Genomic DNA, 20,270 nt, shown 5'->3' with positions numbered 1-20,270 from the left:
ATTACCAGTTTCTTATCGGGGGAACCCACGCTTCTTTACACACTTCATTCACTCATCTGATGGGGGAACAAAACACTGGCTGCTTTTTCTCCCCAAAAATAAAACCCCTTTTATGTGGTACTTGGGTTCATGTCAGAAATGTGCAACACATTTTTCATTGCCGAGATCATGTAACGGATGTTCCTAGTGGATTGTGTATATATCTCAACCTCGTCGACACTGGAGTCAGACTCCGTGTCGACATCTGTGTCTGCCATCTGAGGTAACGGGCGTTTTTTGAGCCCCTGATGGCCTTTGAGACGCCTGGGCAGGCGCGGGCTGAGAAGCCGGCTGTCCCACAGCTGTTACGTCATCCAGCCTTTTATGTAAGGAGTTGACATTGTCGGTTAATACCTTCCACCTATCCATCCACTCTGGTGTCGGCCCCACAGGGGGCGACATCCCATTTATCGGCCTCTGCTCCGCCTCCACGTAACCTTCCTCATCCAACATGTCGACACAGCCGTACTGACACACCGCACACACACAGGGAATGCTCTGACTGAGGACAGGACCCCACAAAGTCCTTTGGGGAGACAGAGAGAGAGTATGCCAGCACACACCAGAGCGCTATATAATGCAGGGATTAACACTATAACTGAGTGATTTTTCCCCCAATAGCTGCTTCTATACATATATTGCGCCTAAATTTAGTGCCCCCCCCCCTCTCTTTTTAACCCTTTGAGCCTGAAAACTACAGGGGAGAGCCTGGGGAGCTGTCTTCCAGCTGCACTGTGAAGAAAAAATGGCGCCAGTGTGCTGAGGGAGATAGCCCCGCCCCTTTTTCGGCGGACTTTTCTCCCGCTTTTTTTATGGATTCTGGCAGGGGTAATTTATCACATATATAGCCCTGGGACTATATATTGTGATGATTTGCCAGCCAAGGTGTCTTATATTGCCCTCAGGGCGCCCCCCCCAGCGCCCTGCACCCATCAGTGACCGGAGTGTGAGGTGTACATGAGGAGCAATGGCGCACAGCTGCAGTGCTGTGCGCTACCTTGTTGAAGACAGAAGTCTTCTGCCGCCGATTTTCCGGAACACTTCTTGCTTCTGGCTCTGTAAGGGGGCCGGCGGCGCGGCTCCGGGAACGAACACCAAGGTCGGGTCCTGCGGTCGATCCCTCTGGAGCTAATGGTGTCCAGTAGCCTAAGAAGCCCAAACTACCACCTGTTAGGTAGGTTCGCTTCTTCTCCCCTTAGTCCCTCGCTGCAGTCTGTTGCCAGCAGATCTCACTGTAAAATAAAAAACCTAAATATACTTTCTTTCTAGGAGCTCAGGAGAGCCCCTAGTGTCCATCCAGCTCAGCCGGGCACAAGATTCTAACTGAGGTCTGGAGGAGGGTCATAGTGGGAGGAGCCAGTGCACACCAGGTAGTCCTAAAGCTTTCTTTAGTTGTGCCCAGTCTCCTGCGGAGCCGCTATTCCCCATGGCCCTTACGGAGTCCCAGCATCCACTTAGGACGTCAGAGAAATATGTATTGGTGTGCACTGATGTCTTCTCAAACTGGGTAGAGGCATTTCCTGCCACCACAAATACTGCTGTGTTTACTGCAAAGAAATTGTGCAGAAATTTGTGTGTAGATATGGTATCCTTAGGAGTAGGAGCAAAGTGATAGCTTGAAACTGGACTATTGTGGTCATAGACACTGCCACTAGTGTTATGTAGCATCGGAACCACTTCCAGATCCCCACTTAACGAATCACCCTCTTTGAAAAATTTTTGTTTTGGTTTTGAAAGACAACCTCATGTCATGATTGATCCGCACCATGATCAGAAATACACCAATGAGGTGACAGTACAGTACCTTATCGAGATGAGCCAGCATTTGAAAACTTAACAAAAGAACTTGAAACTGTTGATTCCTGGTATGCCAACTACTAGCTGTCTTGATTGTGAACCAAGAAACTGTGTGATTGTTCTTACGCTCAGGTTGCCTAATAGACAGGTGGGAAGGACCGTACCAAGTTTTCTTGACAGCACGATTTTCCTTGGGGCCTGCAATATATCTAGGTATGCCCCTGGACCTGCTCATTGCAGTGTGGTATCAAATAAACTGGAGGGCATTATATTATTATATAATATGAACCGGGGCACTGTAATGAGGCACAATATGAACGGTGAGCACTATATATCATAATGTGAATAGGGGGTACTGTGCGGCATAATGTGTACTGGTAGCTCTGAAATGTGACATAGGGTGAACTTAAGTACTACTATGGTTCATAAAAGAAACTAGGGCACTACTATGGGGCATAACATTAAATAAGGCTCTACTATGGTTCAGAAAATGAACTAGGGCACTATTATAGGGCATCAAATTAACAACTGCCACAGGGAGGTGTCTCTCTAGAAGCATTGGGACAGGGGCCCCTTCAAAATGTTGCTATGGGGCCCACAAAGTTCTGGCTACGCCCTTGCCTAGACGAGCACCCTCATCTCAGTCGGATTCAGATTCTGAGATATCCTCTGAAGAGACAGATGACACCTATGCCTCAGACCTTGGTTCTGCCTCGTCGGGAGGGGGGGAAGCAACGCTTCAATGTGGATGTTCCTACTTTAGTTAGGGCAGTTAACAAAGTCCTTAACATAGAGCATGGGTGGGGAACCTGCGGCCCTCCAGCTGTTGTTGAACTACACATCCCAGCATACCGTGCAACAGTTTTAGCATTGTCAAATAGTAAAACTGTAGAAAGGCATGCTGGTATGTGTAGTTCAACAACAGCTGGAGGGCCAAAGGTTCCCCACCCCTGACATAGAGGAAGAGGAGCGAGATCCTGAGCCTTAGGGTCCAGTCTATAAGAGACAAAGGTTCATTAAGGCTGGATTTCCTCAGTCAGACCAGCTCATGGAACTCATGCATGAGGCTTGGAGTACACCTAACAGGAAGTTTCAGTTACCAAGAAAGCTGGCTTCTCTCTACCCTCTCCCAGAGGGAGGAGGTACTAAGTGGGAATATACCCCTTCTGTAGATGCTCATGTCGCTCATCTAGTGAAAGCTCTACATTATCCATTCCGTCTATTTCCTCCCTTAAGGATGCCACAGATAGGAAGACAGAGATTTTCCACAGAACCATTTTTTCTCAGGTAGATGCTATTACACGTCCAGCCATTGCTACGGCCTGGGTAGCTAAAGCTATTGAAGGCTGGGTGGAGGTACTTGAGGACAGTCTCTCCTTGGAAGCTACCAGGGAGTAGCTCTCCTGCATTTCTCATATTAGGGAGGCAGCCTCCTATATTGGGGATGCAGCCCTTGTTACAGGGATACTCACTTCTAAAGTGTCAGCAATCTCGGTAGATGCTAGAAGAGTGCTCTGGCTTCACTCCTGGAGGACAGACTCTGATTCCAAGTAAGTATTGGAGTCATTACCCTTTAAAGGGAATATTCTATTTGGTGCTGAGCTGGACAAGATAGTAGCCACTGTGGCAGCTTCTAAGACCGCTTTTTCTCCCTACAATTGTGGTTACCAAGGCCAAAACATTATCCTTTGGGTCCTTTCGTCCACAGGGAAAGGTTAAGGGACAGTCGTTCCCTAAAATGTCCAGTTCCTATAAGTCCAATAAGCCTAGATCTAAACAATCCTGCCCTACCAGACATCTGGCCTCTAAGCTGGATGACAAACCCTCTGCCTGACAGTATGGGCTTACTCCTGGGAGACCACAGGGTGGGAGGGCAGCTTCTTAAGATTGCAGAGACTTGACTACAAACTACTGCAGACACCTGGGTGCAGGAAGTGGTCACCCAGGGGTACCTCCTCACCTTTCAGAGGAGACCCACCCCCAGCAGTTTTTGGGGATTGGTCTTCCAGCAGATCTGGTAAAGGCTGTGGCTCTTCAACAGGCTATTCACTTCTTTCTACTACAGCAGGGGAAAGGGTTCTATCCTACACTGTTCTGGTCCAAAAACCCATGGGGTCCCCAGTTTCATGAGGGTCCCCAGGTTTAGCATTATGGCAGTTATGGCCGCACATCTCAGGCATCAGGGGGGTTCGTATCCTTCCCTACCAAGACGACAGTCGCCAGAGATGTAACAGCAACATTTTGAGTTGACCATTGCCCTCCTACAGGTGCACGGCTGGATTCTAAACCGGAAAAAGTACTTCCTGTTCCCCTCTCAGAGGATGTTACATCTAGGAGCGATCCTAGATTCACAGGTACAGAGGATCTTCCTGCCACCAAGCAAGATATCAACCCTTCACACCTGCCTGTGTGTCCTTCAGCGAAGGTGAGTGTCCATCCACTCGTCCATGCAGTGTCTATGGTCTCCACCTTCAACATGGTGGATTATGCCCAATTCCACTCCAGGCCTCTTCAGCATCTGATCTTGTCACATTGGAATGGCCAACACAAGCTCATCAGGATGCAGACCATGGTGCTATCACAGGAGGTCCGGCTTTCCCAGTTATGGTGGCTACACACGTCCCATTTGAACAATGGGTGCCCCCTTTGGATCCCGGAATGGGTGCTCCTCACAACGGACGCCAGTCTTCATGGATGGGGAGTAGTAACTTGTCACCCAGTCTTTTCAGGGATGATGACCAATACAGGACAGATGTCTGCCAATCAACATTCTGTAGATTTAGGCGGTGTACGAAGCACTCCTACAGGCACAGGATCTTCTTCATGGTAGACCTGTTTAGGTACAGTCCGACAATGCGGCCGTGATAGCCTACATTAATCATCAATAAGGTACTCGCAGATTGGGAAGTGGACTTCCTAAGCAAAGCAGACATCCTAAGTGGTCAGGACATACACTCCAGAAAATGGTCTATGCATCCGGAACTATTTAAAAAATTGGTGGAGAACTGGGGCCTCCCGGATGTGAATTTCATGGGATCACTCCACAATTGCAAGGTACCGAGGTATGTGTCCACAAGCAGAGATCCCAGCACAGCTTTTTGGATGCTCTGGCAGTAAGTTGGAATTTCAATCTGGCTTACATCTTTCCTCTGGTATCACTCCTTCCAAAGGTACTTCGCAAGTTCAAACAAGAAGGAGGCACTGTGATCCTCATAGCTCCACAATGATCAAGATGTCCTTGTTATGCAGACCTTCAGGGTCTCTCTGTTAGACAGTCCTCTCAGACTGCCTCTACACCAGATCTGTTGATTCAGGGACCATGTCTACACCCAGACCTGGCTCGTCTGTCTTTGACAGCGTGGCTCTTGAGACATCTCTTGAGATCGAGGGGTTTCTCATGCCATGTAGTGCAGATAATGCTCAGGGCTCGTAAACCAGCCTCTGCAACGATTTACTACAGAATATGGGCCTAATTCAGATCTGATCGCTTGGCAGTGATTTTTTCTGTCCTGCGTTCAGATAGTCACCGCCTACAGGGGGAGTGTATTTTAGCTGTGCAAGTGTGCGTTTGCATGTGTAGCAGAGCTGCACAAACTGATTCTGTGCAGTCTCTGCACAGCCCAGGACTTACTCAGCCGCTGCGATCACATCACCCTGTTCTGGACTGGATAACGTCAGACGTCAGACACCTTCCCTTCAAACGCTTAAACACGTCTGAGTTTTTCCAGACACTTGCAGAAAACGGTCAGTTGCCACCCACAAACGCCCTCCTCTTCCTGTCAATCTCCTTGCAAATGCCCGTGCGAATGAATCCTTCGCACAAACCCCTCGCTGACTGGCGATCCCCTTTGCAGCCGTCCATCGCGTCTGCGCATTGTGGTGCATACGTATGTGCAGTTCAGATCTGATTGCCCACTGTGCGAAAACGCAGCCTAGCGATCAGATCTGAATTACCCCCTATGGCATTTGTATTTTAGGTGGTGTGCACCTAGCGGTCAAAATCCTAAAAACTTTAGGGTGGTAAGAGTCCTGGACTTTCTACAAGCAGGATTGGATCTGAATCTCCGTTTGGCGACTCTTAAAGCACAAGTTTCGTCCCTTTCAGTATGGTTCAAACGAAAGATTGCTTTTATACCTGATGTCCTGAGGACTCCCTGCAGGAAGGTCCGGATACAACCTCCTTTTTTCCCTCTAGTTGCCCCGTGGGACTTGTCTTTAGTGCTTCAGGCTTTACAGACATCACCATTTGAACCCTTGGAATCTGAGGATCTGAAATGGCTCACGTGGAAGACTCTTTTTCTTCTAGCCATTGCATCAGCAGTCAGGGTGTTTGACCTAGGAGCATTATCATGTCGCTCCCCCTTTTTGGTTTTTCATCAGGATAAGACTGTCCTCATAACTAGGTCTGGCTACCTCCCTAAAGTTGTCTCCAGGATTCATATCAATCGGGATTGTTGTGCCAGCTTTTCAATCCTCCACCATCACAGCAGATGAAGCCTCGCTGGATGTTGTTCAAATGTATGTGGATCAAACAAAATTTCTACGAAGATCGGATACTATTTTTTTGTTCTATATGGATTTCACAAAAGAGGCTGGCCTGCTAACAAGCAGACACTATCTAGATGGCTTTGAATTACATTTCTCAGGCATACATGGAGGCAGAACTTCCAGTTCCAAATACTATCAATGCTCACGCCACTATATCTGTGGAGAACTTGTGGGCAGCTATTCGGCTGTCATCTGCTGAACAATTGTGCAAAGCAGCCATGTGGTCTTCTGTCAACACCTTCCTCAATTTTTATTCATTCGACACCTTCACCTCCCAGGATGCTGCCTTTGGGCGACAGGTTCTCTGTACCATTCAGGAACGTCCCCTGTGGGACATCCCCATGGTAAATCCTTTGGAGCCTATGGACCCTGAAGAAGAAATCAAGAATTATGGTAGACTTGCCTTTGTTAACTGTTACTTTGAGGTCCATAGGTTCCACAGGGCACCCACCCTGACGCACCTGGCTTATGGGTAATATTATATGGTCACTAGTTCTCCTCTTCTGAGTGTGTTCTTGTGTATTCCATTCTTCCTACTCTGTCCTGCTCCTGCCTTGGGCTTGACCACTAAACTGGATAGCCTGAAGCTGTGGGCAAGGTATAGGGGAGAAAAGTTTACCTGTTTGTTGCTTGGTTCTCTCAAAATTACCTATACCCCATGATAAATCCTGTGGAGCTAATGGACTTCGAAGAAACAGTTAACAGTGGTAAGTCTACCATAACTCTTTTGTATTATTATCGTTTTTATTTAAAATCTCAGGAGTTTGACAGGGCCTCCCGACTGCAAGTCCCTGGTAAAAATCCCTGTGCTGCAGCATTGGTCACATGATTCTGATGACATATGGACTTACACTGCTGCCTATACAAACCCCTTCAGAAGAACAGCACATTGCCAGAGCAATGTCTTCCTGAGATTGTTCCTGATACCCAAACTTCATTCATTTCTGTGTTACACCTGTCTTTGTGATTGTGCTTCTGTGTCTGGCCATCTAGTTCAGCACCTGTCATCTGTATCCTGCCAAATACTTCCTGTGTTCCAGCATTTACTGCTGAGTGGACTGTTATCTACCAGTATCTTGTATCTGCAGTTCTCAGCAGTCTGCTGCTATCCTGCCTTCCTGGTCTGCACCTGCTGTACCATCTGCCACAGTTATTCCAGGAGATTCCCCAGCATTGACTTCTTATCTGGACTCTCCTTTCGTCCCTTTGGCTGACTTCCACAGGTTGGTACTGGGCTTTGATTTCTTCTGTTCTGAGTTTCTGCATTGGGGCTGTTTCTGGGTCTGATTCCAGTTCCAGGTTTAGTCTAGAGCAGTTCCAAGTGGATAGCTTCAGCATCTACATTCTTGGAGATGCCAGACTCTGATTCCTTATGAGTTTCTATGCACTAGGTTCAGTATTATGTACCTTTAAGTTTCTCCAGTTATGTTTGAGTTTCCAGTAGTGGGTTCCAGCTTTTAGAACCTGTATCACGGGCTGGGGTGGAGTTCCGTATGACTCTCATAGCTGTTCCAGGCTCTCATGGATGGGATTTCAGTTTTGTATCTTTGTACAGATTCCAGTCCAGAGTGCCACACCGTGTTGTTGCAATTGCCAAAATATTGTTTCACCTTTGCCAGCAAAACCCCATAGATTGTAAGCGAGCAGGGCCTTCCTACCTCTATGTCTGTCTGTTTTTACCCAGTTTTGTTCTATTACTGCTTTTCTAATTGTGAAGCGCAACGGAATATGCTGCGCTATATAAGAAACTGTTAATACATAATACCCATGGGTCCAGATACAGATCAATATAATTCTGTAACTATGACAGGAACCAGATGATTTTATGGTGTCCAGTCCAGCTCACTCCAAAACTATACAGGCCCCTGGGATCCCGGTCACTCTACGAAGAAAACGACACACACAAAAAAATCCTCATGTCGACCTTTAGACCTGTCGACCTAGCACATGTCGACCTTCCATCCATGTCGACCTAGTGACTGTCGACCTATAGTGGTCGACCTAGACACTGTCGATCTTCAGACCGGATCCCCTCCCTGGCATGTATTCATTGATGGAATGCTAAAACCATTATCAAACCTGATATATACTGAACCTTTGTTAATAAAACTGTGTTGTATTTGGTTTTTGGTGTGATGACTCTTTCATGTTCAAATATTAACACCTTGATGTCTAAGATCCTAGTTCCACCGGGAACAGACATGAAGCAAATGACATAGATCAGGAACTGAGATAAAGAAGAACCCTGGACGCTGGGATCCAAGATATAATTGTTTTGAACACAATATGAACGTTCTGTCATTTGCTAGATACAGACTTGCAGTGGCGGTGACAAGTCCCAAATGTCTTTGTTTTGTATTATCTATGCAGTGTCCAGACAATGCCTCGTTTTTTTTTCCCACAAAATACCATTAGTTACTTATTTCTCTTACAAAGAAAAGACAATCTCCCCAAGAAAAACAAAATATATATTTTTATTACATTGCAAGAAACTGTAAAGAAAACAAATACTTTCACTTTTTATCTAACCACCACCAAGAACTACTTTGTGGTTTCTGAGTCACCATTAATCCAAAAATCCAAAGTAACAAAAAATGCTGGAAGAGTTTCCATAATAAAATCTGTTTAGAAAATGAATAATGCATTTTATCTTTTATGTTTGACTGCAATGTATAAAATGTAGACGCTATGTAACAATGTGGTCTGTTATTCCTGTGGAGAGTGGGGCCAATTACTAACAGAATAAACAGAACACAGTAAAGCTGGGTACACACTAGATGATGGCGCCCCATCCTGCGGATCAGAGCAACATATCGGGAACATCGTCTAGTGTGTACCGATGATACGCGCACTGCTGCGGGTCTATAGCAACATCACCAGTCATCCCTTCAGCAAGGCCAATGGGGGATGTCGCTAGTAATTACATGCTGCAGAATTCTGGTTGGAAGCGATGTCAGACTGGGAACACATTGCTTAGTAAGTACCCAGCTTTAGGTGGTCATTCCGAGTTGTTCGCGCGCTAGAGCGGCGGCAAAAAAATTTTGTGCAGTTTTACAGTAGCTCAATACCTACTCAGCGCTTGCGATCACTTCAGACTGTTCAGTTCCTGTTTTGATGTCACAAACACGCCCAGCCACGTCTGCGTTTTTCCTGGCACGCCTGCGTTTTTTTGAACACTCTCAGAAAACAGTCAGTTGACACCCAGAAACGCCCAGTTCATGTCAATCACTCTGCGGTCTGCAGTGCGACTGAAAAGCTTCGCTAGACCCGGTGTAAAACTACATCGTCCATTGTAATAGTACGTTGCGCGTGCGCATTGCGCTGCATGCGCAGAAGTGCAGTTTTTTCCCCTCATCGCTGCACAGCGAACGAATGCAGCTAGTGATCAACTCGGAATGCCCACCTTAGTTTCAACCGAGTGATCTATTCCAGTCTTATATTAACGACATCCATTTCAACTGTCTGCGGAGCTGTGCTGCCCATTTTGTATAAGCTCATAGAAATGCTTTTTTACTATGTGAAATCTGATGTGTAACAAGATGTGATTTTTGGGTAAAACATTTCCCACACTCAGAGCATGGAAACGGCCTCTCACCTGTGTGACTTCTCTGATGTGTAACAAGATATGATTTCTGTGTAAAACATTTCCCACACTCAGAGCATATAAACGGCCTCTCACCTGTGTGACTTCTCTGATGCGTAACAAGATATGATTTGTCTACAAAGCATTTCCCGCACTCAGAACATGGAAATGGCCTCTCGCCTGTGTGACTTCTCTGATGTTTAACCAGAATTGATTTCAGTTTAAAACATTTCCCACACTCGGAACATGAAAATGACCTCTCACCTGCGTGACTTTTCTGATGTCTAACAAGATATGGTTTCCGTGTAAAACTTTTCCCACACTTTGAACATGGAAATGACCCCTCACCTGCGTGACTTTTCTGATGTCTACCAAGCTCTGATTTATTTGTAAAACATCTCCTACACTCAGAGCATGGAAATGGTTTCTCGCCTGTGTGACTTCTCCGATGTATAACAAGATGTGATTTCTGTGTGAAACATTTCCCACACTCAGAGCATGAAAATGGTTTCTCACCTGTGTGACTTCTCTGATGTATAACAAGATCTGATTTCCATTTAAAACATTTCCCACACTCAGAGCATGGAAACGGCCTCTCACCTGTGTGACCTCTTTGATGTTTAACAAGAACTGATTTATTTGTAAAACATTCCCCACACTCAGAGCATGGAAATGGTTTCTCACCTGTGTGACTTCTCAGATGTAGAACAAGATATGATTTCTGTTTGAAACATTTCCCACACTCAGAGCATGAAAATGGCTTCTCACCTGTGTGATTTCTTTGATGTATAACAAGATCTGATTTCTGTTTAAAACATTTCCCACACTCAGAGCATGAAAATGGTTTCTCATCAGTGTGACCTCTCTGATGTCTAACAAGACCTGATTTCTGTGTAAAACATTTTCCACACTCAGAGCATGAAAATGGCTTCTCACCTGTGTGACTTCTCTGATGTGTAACAAGATCTGATTTATATGTAAAACATTTCCCACACTCAGAACATGTAAACAGTTTCTCACCAGTGTGTAATCTTTCATGTTTAACAAGACGCGATTTATATGTAAAACATTTCCCACACTCAGAACAGGGAAATACTTTATCAGGTGTATGAGCTGCACTATGTGTAACAAAATCTGAGGTATCAGGAGACCAGTCCTTGCAGTTAGAAGGATCAGATGATATATCTGCGCTGAGAGGTACTGGATGTATATTTCGCATAACGGGGCTGTCTCCTGGAGAATCCTGTGTGATGTTATCTTCTGTTTTAGTAAATGCATATAAGATGAGATCTTCCTCCAAGGCATTCCTGCTTGTGCCGCCATCTGCTGGAGATAAAATAGCTGTATTATTATTATTCACAGATCTTTATATAGCGCACACATATTACACGGTACAGAGAATGTTTAGTCATTCACATCAGTCCCACCAGGGGAGCTTACACTCTATATTCCCTACCACACACACAGACACACACACACACACACACACACACACACACACACACACACACACACACACACACACACACACACACACACGGGTTAATTTGTTATCAGAAGCCAATTAACCTACCAGTATGGTTTTGGGAGAAATTGTGTAAACACATACAAACCACATACAGACAGCATATTGTTTCAGGAATTGAATTCATAACTTCAGTGCTATGAGAAATCAATGCTAACCACTACACCACCATCTTACTATTACGAATGAAGACGTTTAGCTGATTCATTTTAATGTGCATACTTGGAGGGGTATTCAATTACCCATGGTACTTTACCGCATAATAAATCCCCCAGGGACTATTCACGTGGCCAGATAATAACATAATCCCAGATAAGCAACCCACAGAGCCGCAATAACACATGGGATCCAGGACTTATCACCGATCCCATGTGTGACTGCCCCGGTAATGGGACATTTTTTGCTAAAAAATAAAATGGCCTCCAACTGAATAGCACAATAATCATCAGTCATTAATCACGCCATCATGCTAGCACATCCAAATGAAATCCCCCTTTGACCACATTGCTACAATTAAAATGCACAAATAACAAATAAGACTCTCATGGAACAGATACAATAATGGCTTATAATACCACAACCACATTATCAGCACATGTCATAGCCCCGGCCACAGGGACATGCAGATGGCACATCACCAATGGATATCCCCCCATAATGCAGACTTTGCTGGGTAACATTCCCTAGCCAGCATCACAGAGCAGGAAGCCTCATCAGCCAGTGACGCTGCTGAACCACAATATCCATCCAGACCGCCTCACTCATAAACACGGGACACTTGTGTGCTAATTACCAAAATCTGCGTCCACACTACACAATGTGCTTCAGGTGGTTATATATACAGTATATGTGTGCAGGCCACAGAGCGGAGAGACAGCAGGACAGGGTAGGGGAATGGCGCAGGGCACAGAGCGGGGGAGGCAGCAGGACACTGTAGGGGAATGGTGCAGGGCACAGAGCAGGGGATGCAGCAGGACAGGGTAGGGGAATGGTGCAGGGCACAGAGCAGGGAGGCAGCAGGACAGGGTAGGGGAATGGTGCAGGGCACAGAGCAGGGGAGGCAGCAGGACAGGGTAGGGGAATGGTGCAGGGCACAGAGCAGGTAGGCAGCAGGACAGGGCAGGGGAATGGTGCAGGGTACAGAGCGGGGGAGGCAGCAGGACAGGGTAGGGGAATGGTGCAGGGCAGAGAGTGGGGAGGCAGCAGGACAGGGGAATGGTGCAGGGCACAGAACGGGGGAGGCAGCAAGACAGGGTAGGGGAATGGTGCAGGGCACAGAGCGGGGAGGCAGCAGGACAAGGTAGGGGGATGGTGCAGGGCATAGAGCGTGGAGGCAGCAGGACAGGGCAGGGGAATGGCGCAGGGCACAGCGGGGAAGGCAGTAGGACAAGGTAGTGGGATGGTGCAGGGCACAGAGCAGGGAGGCAGCAGGACAGGGCAGGGGAATGGTGCAGGGCACAGAGCGGGTGAGGCAGCAGGACAGGGCAGGGGAATGGTGCAGGGCACAGAGCGGGTGAGGCAGCAGGACAGGGTAGGGGAATGGTGCAGGGTACAAAGCGGGAGAGGCAGCAGGAAAGGGTAGAGGAAAGGTGCAGGGCACAGAGCGGGGGAGGCAGCAGGACAGGGTAGGGGAATGGTGCAGGGCACAGAGCGGGGGAGGCAGCAGGACAGGGTAGGGGAATGGTGCAGGGCACAGAGCAGGGGGAGGCAGCAGGACAGGGTAGGGGAATGGTGCAGGGTACAGAGCGGGGGAGGCAGCAGGACAGGGTAGGGGAATGGTGCAGGGCACAGAGCAGGGGGAGGCAGCAGGACAGGGTAGGGGAATGGTGCAGGGTACAGAGCGGGGGAGGCAGCAGGACAGGGTAGGGGAATGGTGCAGGGCACAGAGCGGGGGAGGCAGCAGGACAGGGTAGGGGAATGGTGCAGGGCACAGAAAGCGGGGGAGGCAGCAGGACAGGGTAGGGGAATGGTGCAGGGCACAGAAAGCGGGGGAGGCAGCCGGACAGGGTAGGGGAATGATGCAGGGCACAGAGCGGGGAGGCAGCAGGACAGGGTAGAGGAATGGTGCAGGGCATAGAGCGGGGGAGGCAGCAGGACAGGGTAGGGGGATGGTGCAAGGCACAGAGCGGGGGAGGCAGCAGGACAGGGTAGGGGGATGGTGCAGGGCACAGAGCGGGGGAGGCAGCAGGACAGGGCAGGGGAATGGTGCAGGGCACAGAGCGGGGGAGGCAGCAGGACAGGGAAAGGGAATGGTGCAGGGCACAGAGCGGGGGAGGCAGCAGGACAGGGTAGGGTAATGATGCAGGGCATAGAGCGGGGAGGCAGCAGGACAGGGTAGGGGGATGGTGCAAGGCACAGAGCGGGGGAGGCAGCAGGACAGGGCAGGGGAATGGTGCAGGGCACAGAGCGGGGGAGGCAGCAGGACAGGGCAGGGGAATGGTGCAGGGCACAGAGCGGGTGAGGCAGCAGGACGGCAGGGGAATGATGCAGGCACAGAGCGGGGGAGGCAGCAGGACAGGGTAGAGGGATGGTGCAGGGCACAGAGCGGGTGAGGTAGCAGGAAAGGGGAATGGTGCAGGGCACAGAGCAGGGAGGCAGTAGGACAGGGCAGGGGAATGGTGCAGGGCACAGAGCGGGGAGACAGCAGGACAGGGTAGGAGAATGGTGCAAGGCACAGAGCGGGGGAGGCAGCAGGACAGGGTAGGGGAATGGAGCAGGGCACAGAGCGGGGGAGGCAGCAGGACAGGGTAGAGGAATAGTATAGGGCGCAGAGCAGGGGAGGCAGCAGGACAGGATAGGGAAATGGTGCAGGGCACAGAGCGGGGAGGCAGCAGGACAGGATAGGGGAATGGTGCAGGGCACAGAGCGGGGGAGGCAGCAGGACAGGGTAGGGGAATGGTGCAGGGCACAGAGCGGGGAGGCAGCAGGACAGGGTAGGGGAATGGTGCAGGGCACAGAGCGGGTGAGGCAGCAGGACAGGGCAGGGGAATGGTGCAGGGCACAGAGCGGGTGAGGCAGCAGGACAGGGTAGGGGAATGGTGCAGGGTACAGAGCGGGGGAGGCAGCAGGACAGGGTAGGGGAATGGTGCAGGGCACAGAGCGGGGAGGCAGCAGGACAGGGTAGGGGAATGGTGCAGGGCACAGAGCGGGTGAGGCAGCAGGACAGGGCAGGGGAATGGTGCAGGGCACAGAGCGGGTGAGGCAGCAGGACAGGGTAGGGGAATGGTGCAGGGTACAGAGCGGGAAAGGCAGCAGGACAGGGTAGAGGAAAGGTGCAGGGCACAGAGCGGGGGAGGCAGCAGGACAGGGTAGGGGAATGGTGCAGGGCACAGAGCAGGGGGAGGCAGCAGGACAGGTTAGGGGAATGGTGCAGGGTACAGAGCGGGGGAGGCAGCAGGACAGGGTAGGGGAATGGTGCAGGGCACAAAGCAGGGGGAGGCAGCAGGACAGGGTAGGGGAATGGTGCAGGGTACAGAGCGGGGGAGGCAGCAGGACAGGGTAGGGGAATGGTGCAGGGCACAGAGCGGGGGAGGCAGCAGGACAGGGTAGGGGAATGGTGCAGGGCACAGAAAGCGGGGGAGGCAGCAGGACAGGGTAGGGGAATGGTGCAGGGCACAGAAAGTGGGGGAGGCAGCAGGACAGGGTAGGGGAATGATGCAGGGCACAGAGCGGGGAGGCAGCAGGACAGGGTAGAGGAATGGTGCAGGGCACAGAGCGGGGGAGGCAGCAGGACAGGGTAGGGGGATGGTGCAAGGCACAGAGCGGGGGAGGCAGCAGGACAGGGCAGGGGAATGGTGCAGGACACAGAGCGGGGGAGGCAGCAGGACAGGGAAAGGGAATGGTGCAGGGCACAGAGCGGGGGAGGCAGCAGGACAGGGTAGGGGAATGATGCAGGGCAAAGAGCGGGGAGGCAGCAGGACAGGGTAGGGGGATGGTGCAAGGCACAGAGCGGGGGAGGCAGCAGGACAGGGCAGGGGAATGGTGCAGGGCACAGAGCGGGTGAGGCAGCAGGACAGGGCAGGGGAATGGTGCAGGGCACAGAGCGGGTGAGGCAGCAGGACGGCAGGGGAATGATGCAGGCACAGAGCGAGGGAGGCAGCAGGATAGGGTAGGGGGATGGTGCAGGGCACAGAGCGGGTGAGGCAGCAGGGCAGCGGAATGGTGCAGGGCACAGAGCAGGGAGGCAGTAGGACAGGGCAGGGGAATGGTGCAGGGCACAGAGCGGGGAGACAGCAGGACAGGGTAGGAGAATGGTGCAAGGCATAGAGCGGGGGAGGCAGCAGGACAGGGTAGGGGAATGGAGCAGGGCACAGAGCGGGGGAGGCAGCAGGACAGGGTAAAGGAATAGTATAGGGCACAGAGCGGGGGAGGCAGCAGGTCAGGATAGGGAAATGGTGCAGGGCACAGAGCGGGGAGGCAGCAGGACAGGGTAGGGGAATGGTGCAGGGCACAGAGCGGGGGAGGCAGCAGGACAGGGTAGGGGAATGGTGCAGGGCACAGAGCGGGGAGGCAGCAGGACAGGGTAGGGGAATGGTGCAGGGCACAGAGCGGGGAGGCAGCAGGACAGGGTAGGGGAATGGTGCAGGGCACAGAGCAGGGGAGGCAGCAGGACAGGGTAGGGGAATGGTGCAGGGCACAGAGAGGGGAGGCAGCAGGACAGGGTAGGGGAATGGTGCAGGGCACAGAGCAGGGAGGCAGCAGGACAGGGTAGGGGAATGGTGCAGGGCACAGAGCAGGGGAGGCAGCAGGACAGGGTTGGGGAATGGTGCAGGGCAGAGAGCGTGGAGGCAGCAGGATAGGGGAATGGTGCAGGGCACAGAACGGGGGAGGCAGCAGGACAGGGTAGGGGAATGGTGCAGGGCACAGAGCGGGTGAGGCAGCAGGACAGGGCAGGGGAATGGTGCAGGGAACAGAGCGGGTGAGGCAGCAGGACGGCAGGGGAATGATGCAGGCACAGAGCGGGGGAGGCAGCAGGACAGGGTAGGGGTATGGTGCAGGGCACAGAGCGGGTGAGGCAGCAGGGCAGGGGAATGGTGCAGGGCACAGAGCAGGGAGGCAGTAGGACAGGGCAGGGGAATGGTGCAGGGCACAGAGTGGGGAGACAGCAGGACAGGGTAGGAGAATGGTGCAAGGCACAGAGCGGGGGAGGCAGCAGGACAGGGTAGGGGAATGGAGCAGGGCACAGAGCGGGGGAGGCAGCAGGACAGGGTAGAGGAATAGTATAGGGCGCAGAGCGGGGGAGGCAGCAGGACAGGATAGGGAAATGGTGCAGGGCACAGAGCGGGGAGGCAGCAGGACAGGGTAGGGGAATGGTGCAGGGCACAGAGCGGGTGAGGCAGCAGGACAGGGCAGGGGAATGGTGCAGGGCACAGAGCGGGTGAGGCAGCAGGACGGCAGGGGAATGATGCAGGCACAGAGCGAGGGAGGCAGCAGGACAGGGTAGGGGGATGGTGCAGGGCACAGAGCGGGTGAGGCAGCAGGGCAGGGGAATGGTGCAGGGCACAGAGCAGGGAGGCAGTAGGACAGGGCAGGGGAATGGTGCAGGGCACAGAGCGGGGAGACAGCAGGACAGGGTAGGAGAATGGTGCAAGGCATAGAGCGGGGGAGGCAGCAGGACAGGGTAGGGGAATGGAGCAGGGCACAGAGCGGGGGAGGCAGCAGGACAGGGTAGAGGAATAGTATAGGGCACAGAGCGGGGGAGGCAGCAGGACAGGATAGGGAAATGGTGCAGGGCACAGAGCGGGGAGGCAGCAGGACAGGGTAGGGGAATGGTGCAGGGCACAGAGCGGGGGAGGCAGCAGGACAGGGTAGGGGAATGGTGCAGGGCACAGAGCGGGGAGGCAGCAGGACAGGGTAGGGGAATGGTGCAGGACACAGAGCGGGGAGGCAGCAGGACAGGGTAGGGGAATGGTGCAGGGCACAGAGCAGGGGAGGCAGCAGGACAGGGTAGGGGAATGGTGCAGGGCACAGAGAGGGGAGGCAGCAGGACAGGGTAGGGATATGGTGCAGGGCACAGAGCAGGGAGGCAGCAGGACAGGGTAGGGGAATGGTGCAGGGCACAGAGCGGGGGAGGCAGCAGGACAGGGTTGGGGAATGGTGCAGGGCAGAGAGCGTGGAGGCAGCAGGATAGGGTAGGGGAATGGTGCAGGGCACAGAACGGGGGAGGCAGCAGGACAGGGTAGGGGAATGGTGCAGGGCACAGAGCGGGTGAGGCAGCAGGACAGGGCAGGGGAATGGTGCAGGGAACAGAGCGGGTGAGGCAGCAGGACGGCAGGGGAATGATGCAGGCACAGAGCGGGGGAGGCAGCAGGACAGGGTAGGGGTATGGTGCAGGGCACAGAGCGGGTGAGGCAGCAGGGCAGGGGAATGGTGCAGGGCACAGAGCAGGGAGGCAGTAGGACAGGGCAGGGGAATGGTGCAGGGCACAGAGCGGGGAGACAGCAGGACAGGGTAGGAGAATGGTGCAAGGCACAGAGCGGGGGAGGCAGCAGGACAGGGTAGAGGAATAGTATAGGGCGCAGAGCGGGGGAGGCAGCAGGACAGGATAGGGAAATGGTGCAGGGCACAGAGCGGGGAGGCAGCAGGACAGGGTAGGGGAATGGTGCAGGGCACAGAGCGGGGAAGGCAGCAGGACAGGGTAGGGGAATGGTGCAGGGCACAGAGCGGGGAGGCAGCAGGACAGGGTAGGGGAATGGTGCAGGGCACAGAGCGGGTGAGGCAGCAGGACAGGGCAGGGGAATAGTGCAGGGCACAGAGCGGGTGAGGCAGCAGGACAGGGTAGGGGAATGGTGCAGGGTACAGAGCGGGAGAGGCAGCAGGACAGGGTAGAGGAAAGGTGCAGGGCACAGAGCGGGGGAGGCAGCAGAACAGGGTAGGGGAATGGTGCAGGGCACAGAGCGGGGGAGGCAGCAGGACAGGGTAGGGGAATGGTGCAGGGCACAGAGCAGGGGGAGGCAGCAGGACAGGGTAGGGGAATGGTGCAGGGTACAGAGCGGGGGAGGCAGCAGGACAGGGTAGGGGAATGGTGCAGGGCACAGAGCAGGGGGAGGCAGCAGGACAGGGTAGGGGAATGGTGCAGGGTACAGAGCGGGGGAGGCAGCAGGACAGGGTTGGGGAATGGTGCAGGGCACAGAGCGGGGGAGGCAGCAGGACAGGGTAGGGGAATGGTGCAGGGCACACAGAAAGCGGGGGAGGCAGCAGGACAGGGTAGGGGAATGGTGCAGGGCACAGCGGGGGCGGCAGTAGGACAAGGTAGGGGGATGGTGCAGGGCACAGAGCAGGGAGGCAGCAGGACAGGGTAGGGGAATGGTGCAGGGCACAGAGCGGGTGAGGCAGCAGGACAGGGTAGGGGAATGGTGCAGGGCACAGAGCGGGGGAGGGAGCAGGACAGGGTAGGGGAATGGTGCAGGGTACAGAGCGGGAGAGGCAGCAGGACAGGGTAGAGAAAAGGTGCAGGGCACAGAGCGGGGGAGGCAGCAGGACAGGGTAGGGGAATGGTGCAGGGAACAGAGCGGGGGAGGCAGCAGGACAGGGTAGGGGAATGGTGCAAGGCACAGAGCAGGGGGAGGCAGCAGGACAGGGTAGGGGAATGGTGCAGGGTACAGAGCGGGGGAGGCAGCAGGACAGGGTAGGGGAATGGTGCAGGGCACAGAAAGCGGGGGAGGCAGCAGGACAGGGTAGGGGAATGGTGCAGGGCACAGAAAGCAGGGGAGGCAGCAGGACAGGGTAGGGGAATGATGCAGGGCACAGAGCGGGGAGGCAGCAGGATAGGGTATGGGAATGGTGCAGTGCACAGAGCAGGGGAGGCAGCAGGACAGGGTAGGGGAATGGTGCAGGGCACAGAGCAGGGGAAGGCAGCAGGACAGGGTAGGGGGATGGTGCAGGGCACAGAGCGGGGGAGGCAGCAGGACAGGGAAAGGGAATGGTGCAGGGCACAGAGCGGGGGAGGCAGCAGGACAGGGTAGGGGAATGGCACAGGGCGGGTGAGGCAGCAGGACAGGGCAGAGGAATGGTGCAGGGCACAGAGCGGGTGAGGCAGCAGGACGGCAGGGGAATGATGCAGGCACAGAGCGGGGGAGGCAGCAGGCCAGGGTAGGGGAATGATGCAGGCACAGAGCGGGGGAGGCAGCAGGACAGGGAAAGGGAATGGTGCAGGGCACAGAGCGGGGGAGGCAGCAGGACAGGGTAGTGGGATGGTGCAGGGCACAGAACGGGGGAGGCAGCAGGACAGGGTAGGGGGATGGTGCAGGGCATAGAGCGGGGAGGCAGCAGGACAGGGTAGGGGAATGATGCAGGCCATAGAGCGGGGAGGCAGCAGGACAGGGTAGGGGGATGGTGCAAGGCACAGAGCGGGGGAGGCAGCAGGACAGGGCAGGGGAATGGTGCAGGGCACAGAGCGGGGGAGGCAGCAGGACAGGGTAGGGGGATGGTGCAGGGCACAGAGCGGGGGAGGCAGCAGGACAGGGCAGGGAAATGGTGCAGGGCACAGAGCGGGAGAGGCAGCAGGACGGCAGGGGAATGATGCAGGCACAGAGCGGGTGAGGCAGCAGGGCAGGGGAATGGTGCAGGGCACAGAGCAGGGAGGCAGTAGGACAGGGCAGGGGAATGGTGCAGGGCACAGAGCGGGGAGACAGCAGGACAGGGTAGGAGAATGGTGCAAGGCACAGAGCGGGGGAGGCAGCAGGACAGGGTAGGGGAATGGTGCAGGGCACAGAGCAGGGGAGGCAGCAGGACAGGGTAGGGGAATGGTGCAGGGCACAGAGTGGGGAGGCAGCAGGA

At 53.5% G+C, this 20,270-nt stretch overlaps 1 protein-coding gene across 1 annotated transcript in view; it reads right to left on the bottom strand.

Moving 5' to 3' along the window:
* Positions 1-8,839: 8,839 nt before the first annotated feature.
* The window catches only part of LOC135057093 (zinc finger protein 268-like), a 189,224-nt gene continuing 177,793 nt past the window's right edge, over positions 8,840-20,270 (bottom strand). The window contains exon 8 of the mRNA XM_063962993.1: positions 8,840-11,293. Coding sequence (XP_063819063.1) covers positions 9,879-11,293 — 1,415 coding nt within the window. The 3' untranslated portion in view covers positions 8,840-9,878. The remainder of the gene's footprint in view (positions 11,294-20,270) is intronic.

The sequence above is a fragment of the Pseudophryne corroboree genome, chromosome 3, assembly GCF_028390025.1.
Source record: "Pseudophryne corroboree isolate aPseCor3 chromosome 3, aPseCor3.hap2, whole genome shotgun sequence".
Taxonomy (NCBI): domain Eukaryota; kingdom Metazoa; phylum Chordata; class Amphibia; order Anura; family Myobatrachidae; genus Pseudophryne; species Pseudophryne corroboree.
The sequence above is the reverse complement of the archived record's forward strand: the minus strand, read 5'-3'. Positions and strand labels throughout refer to the sequence as shown.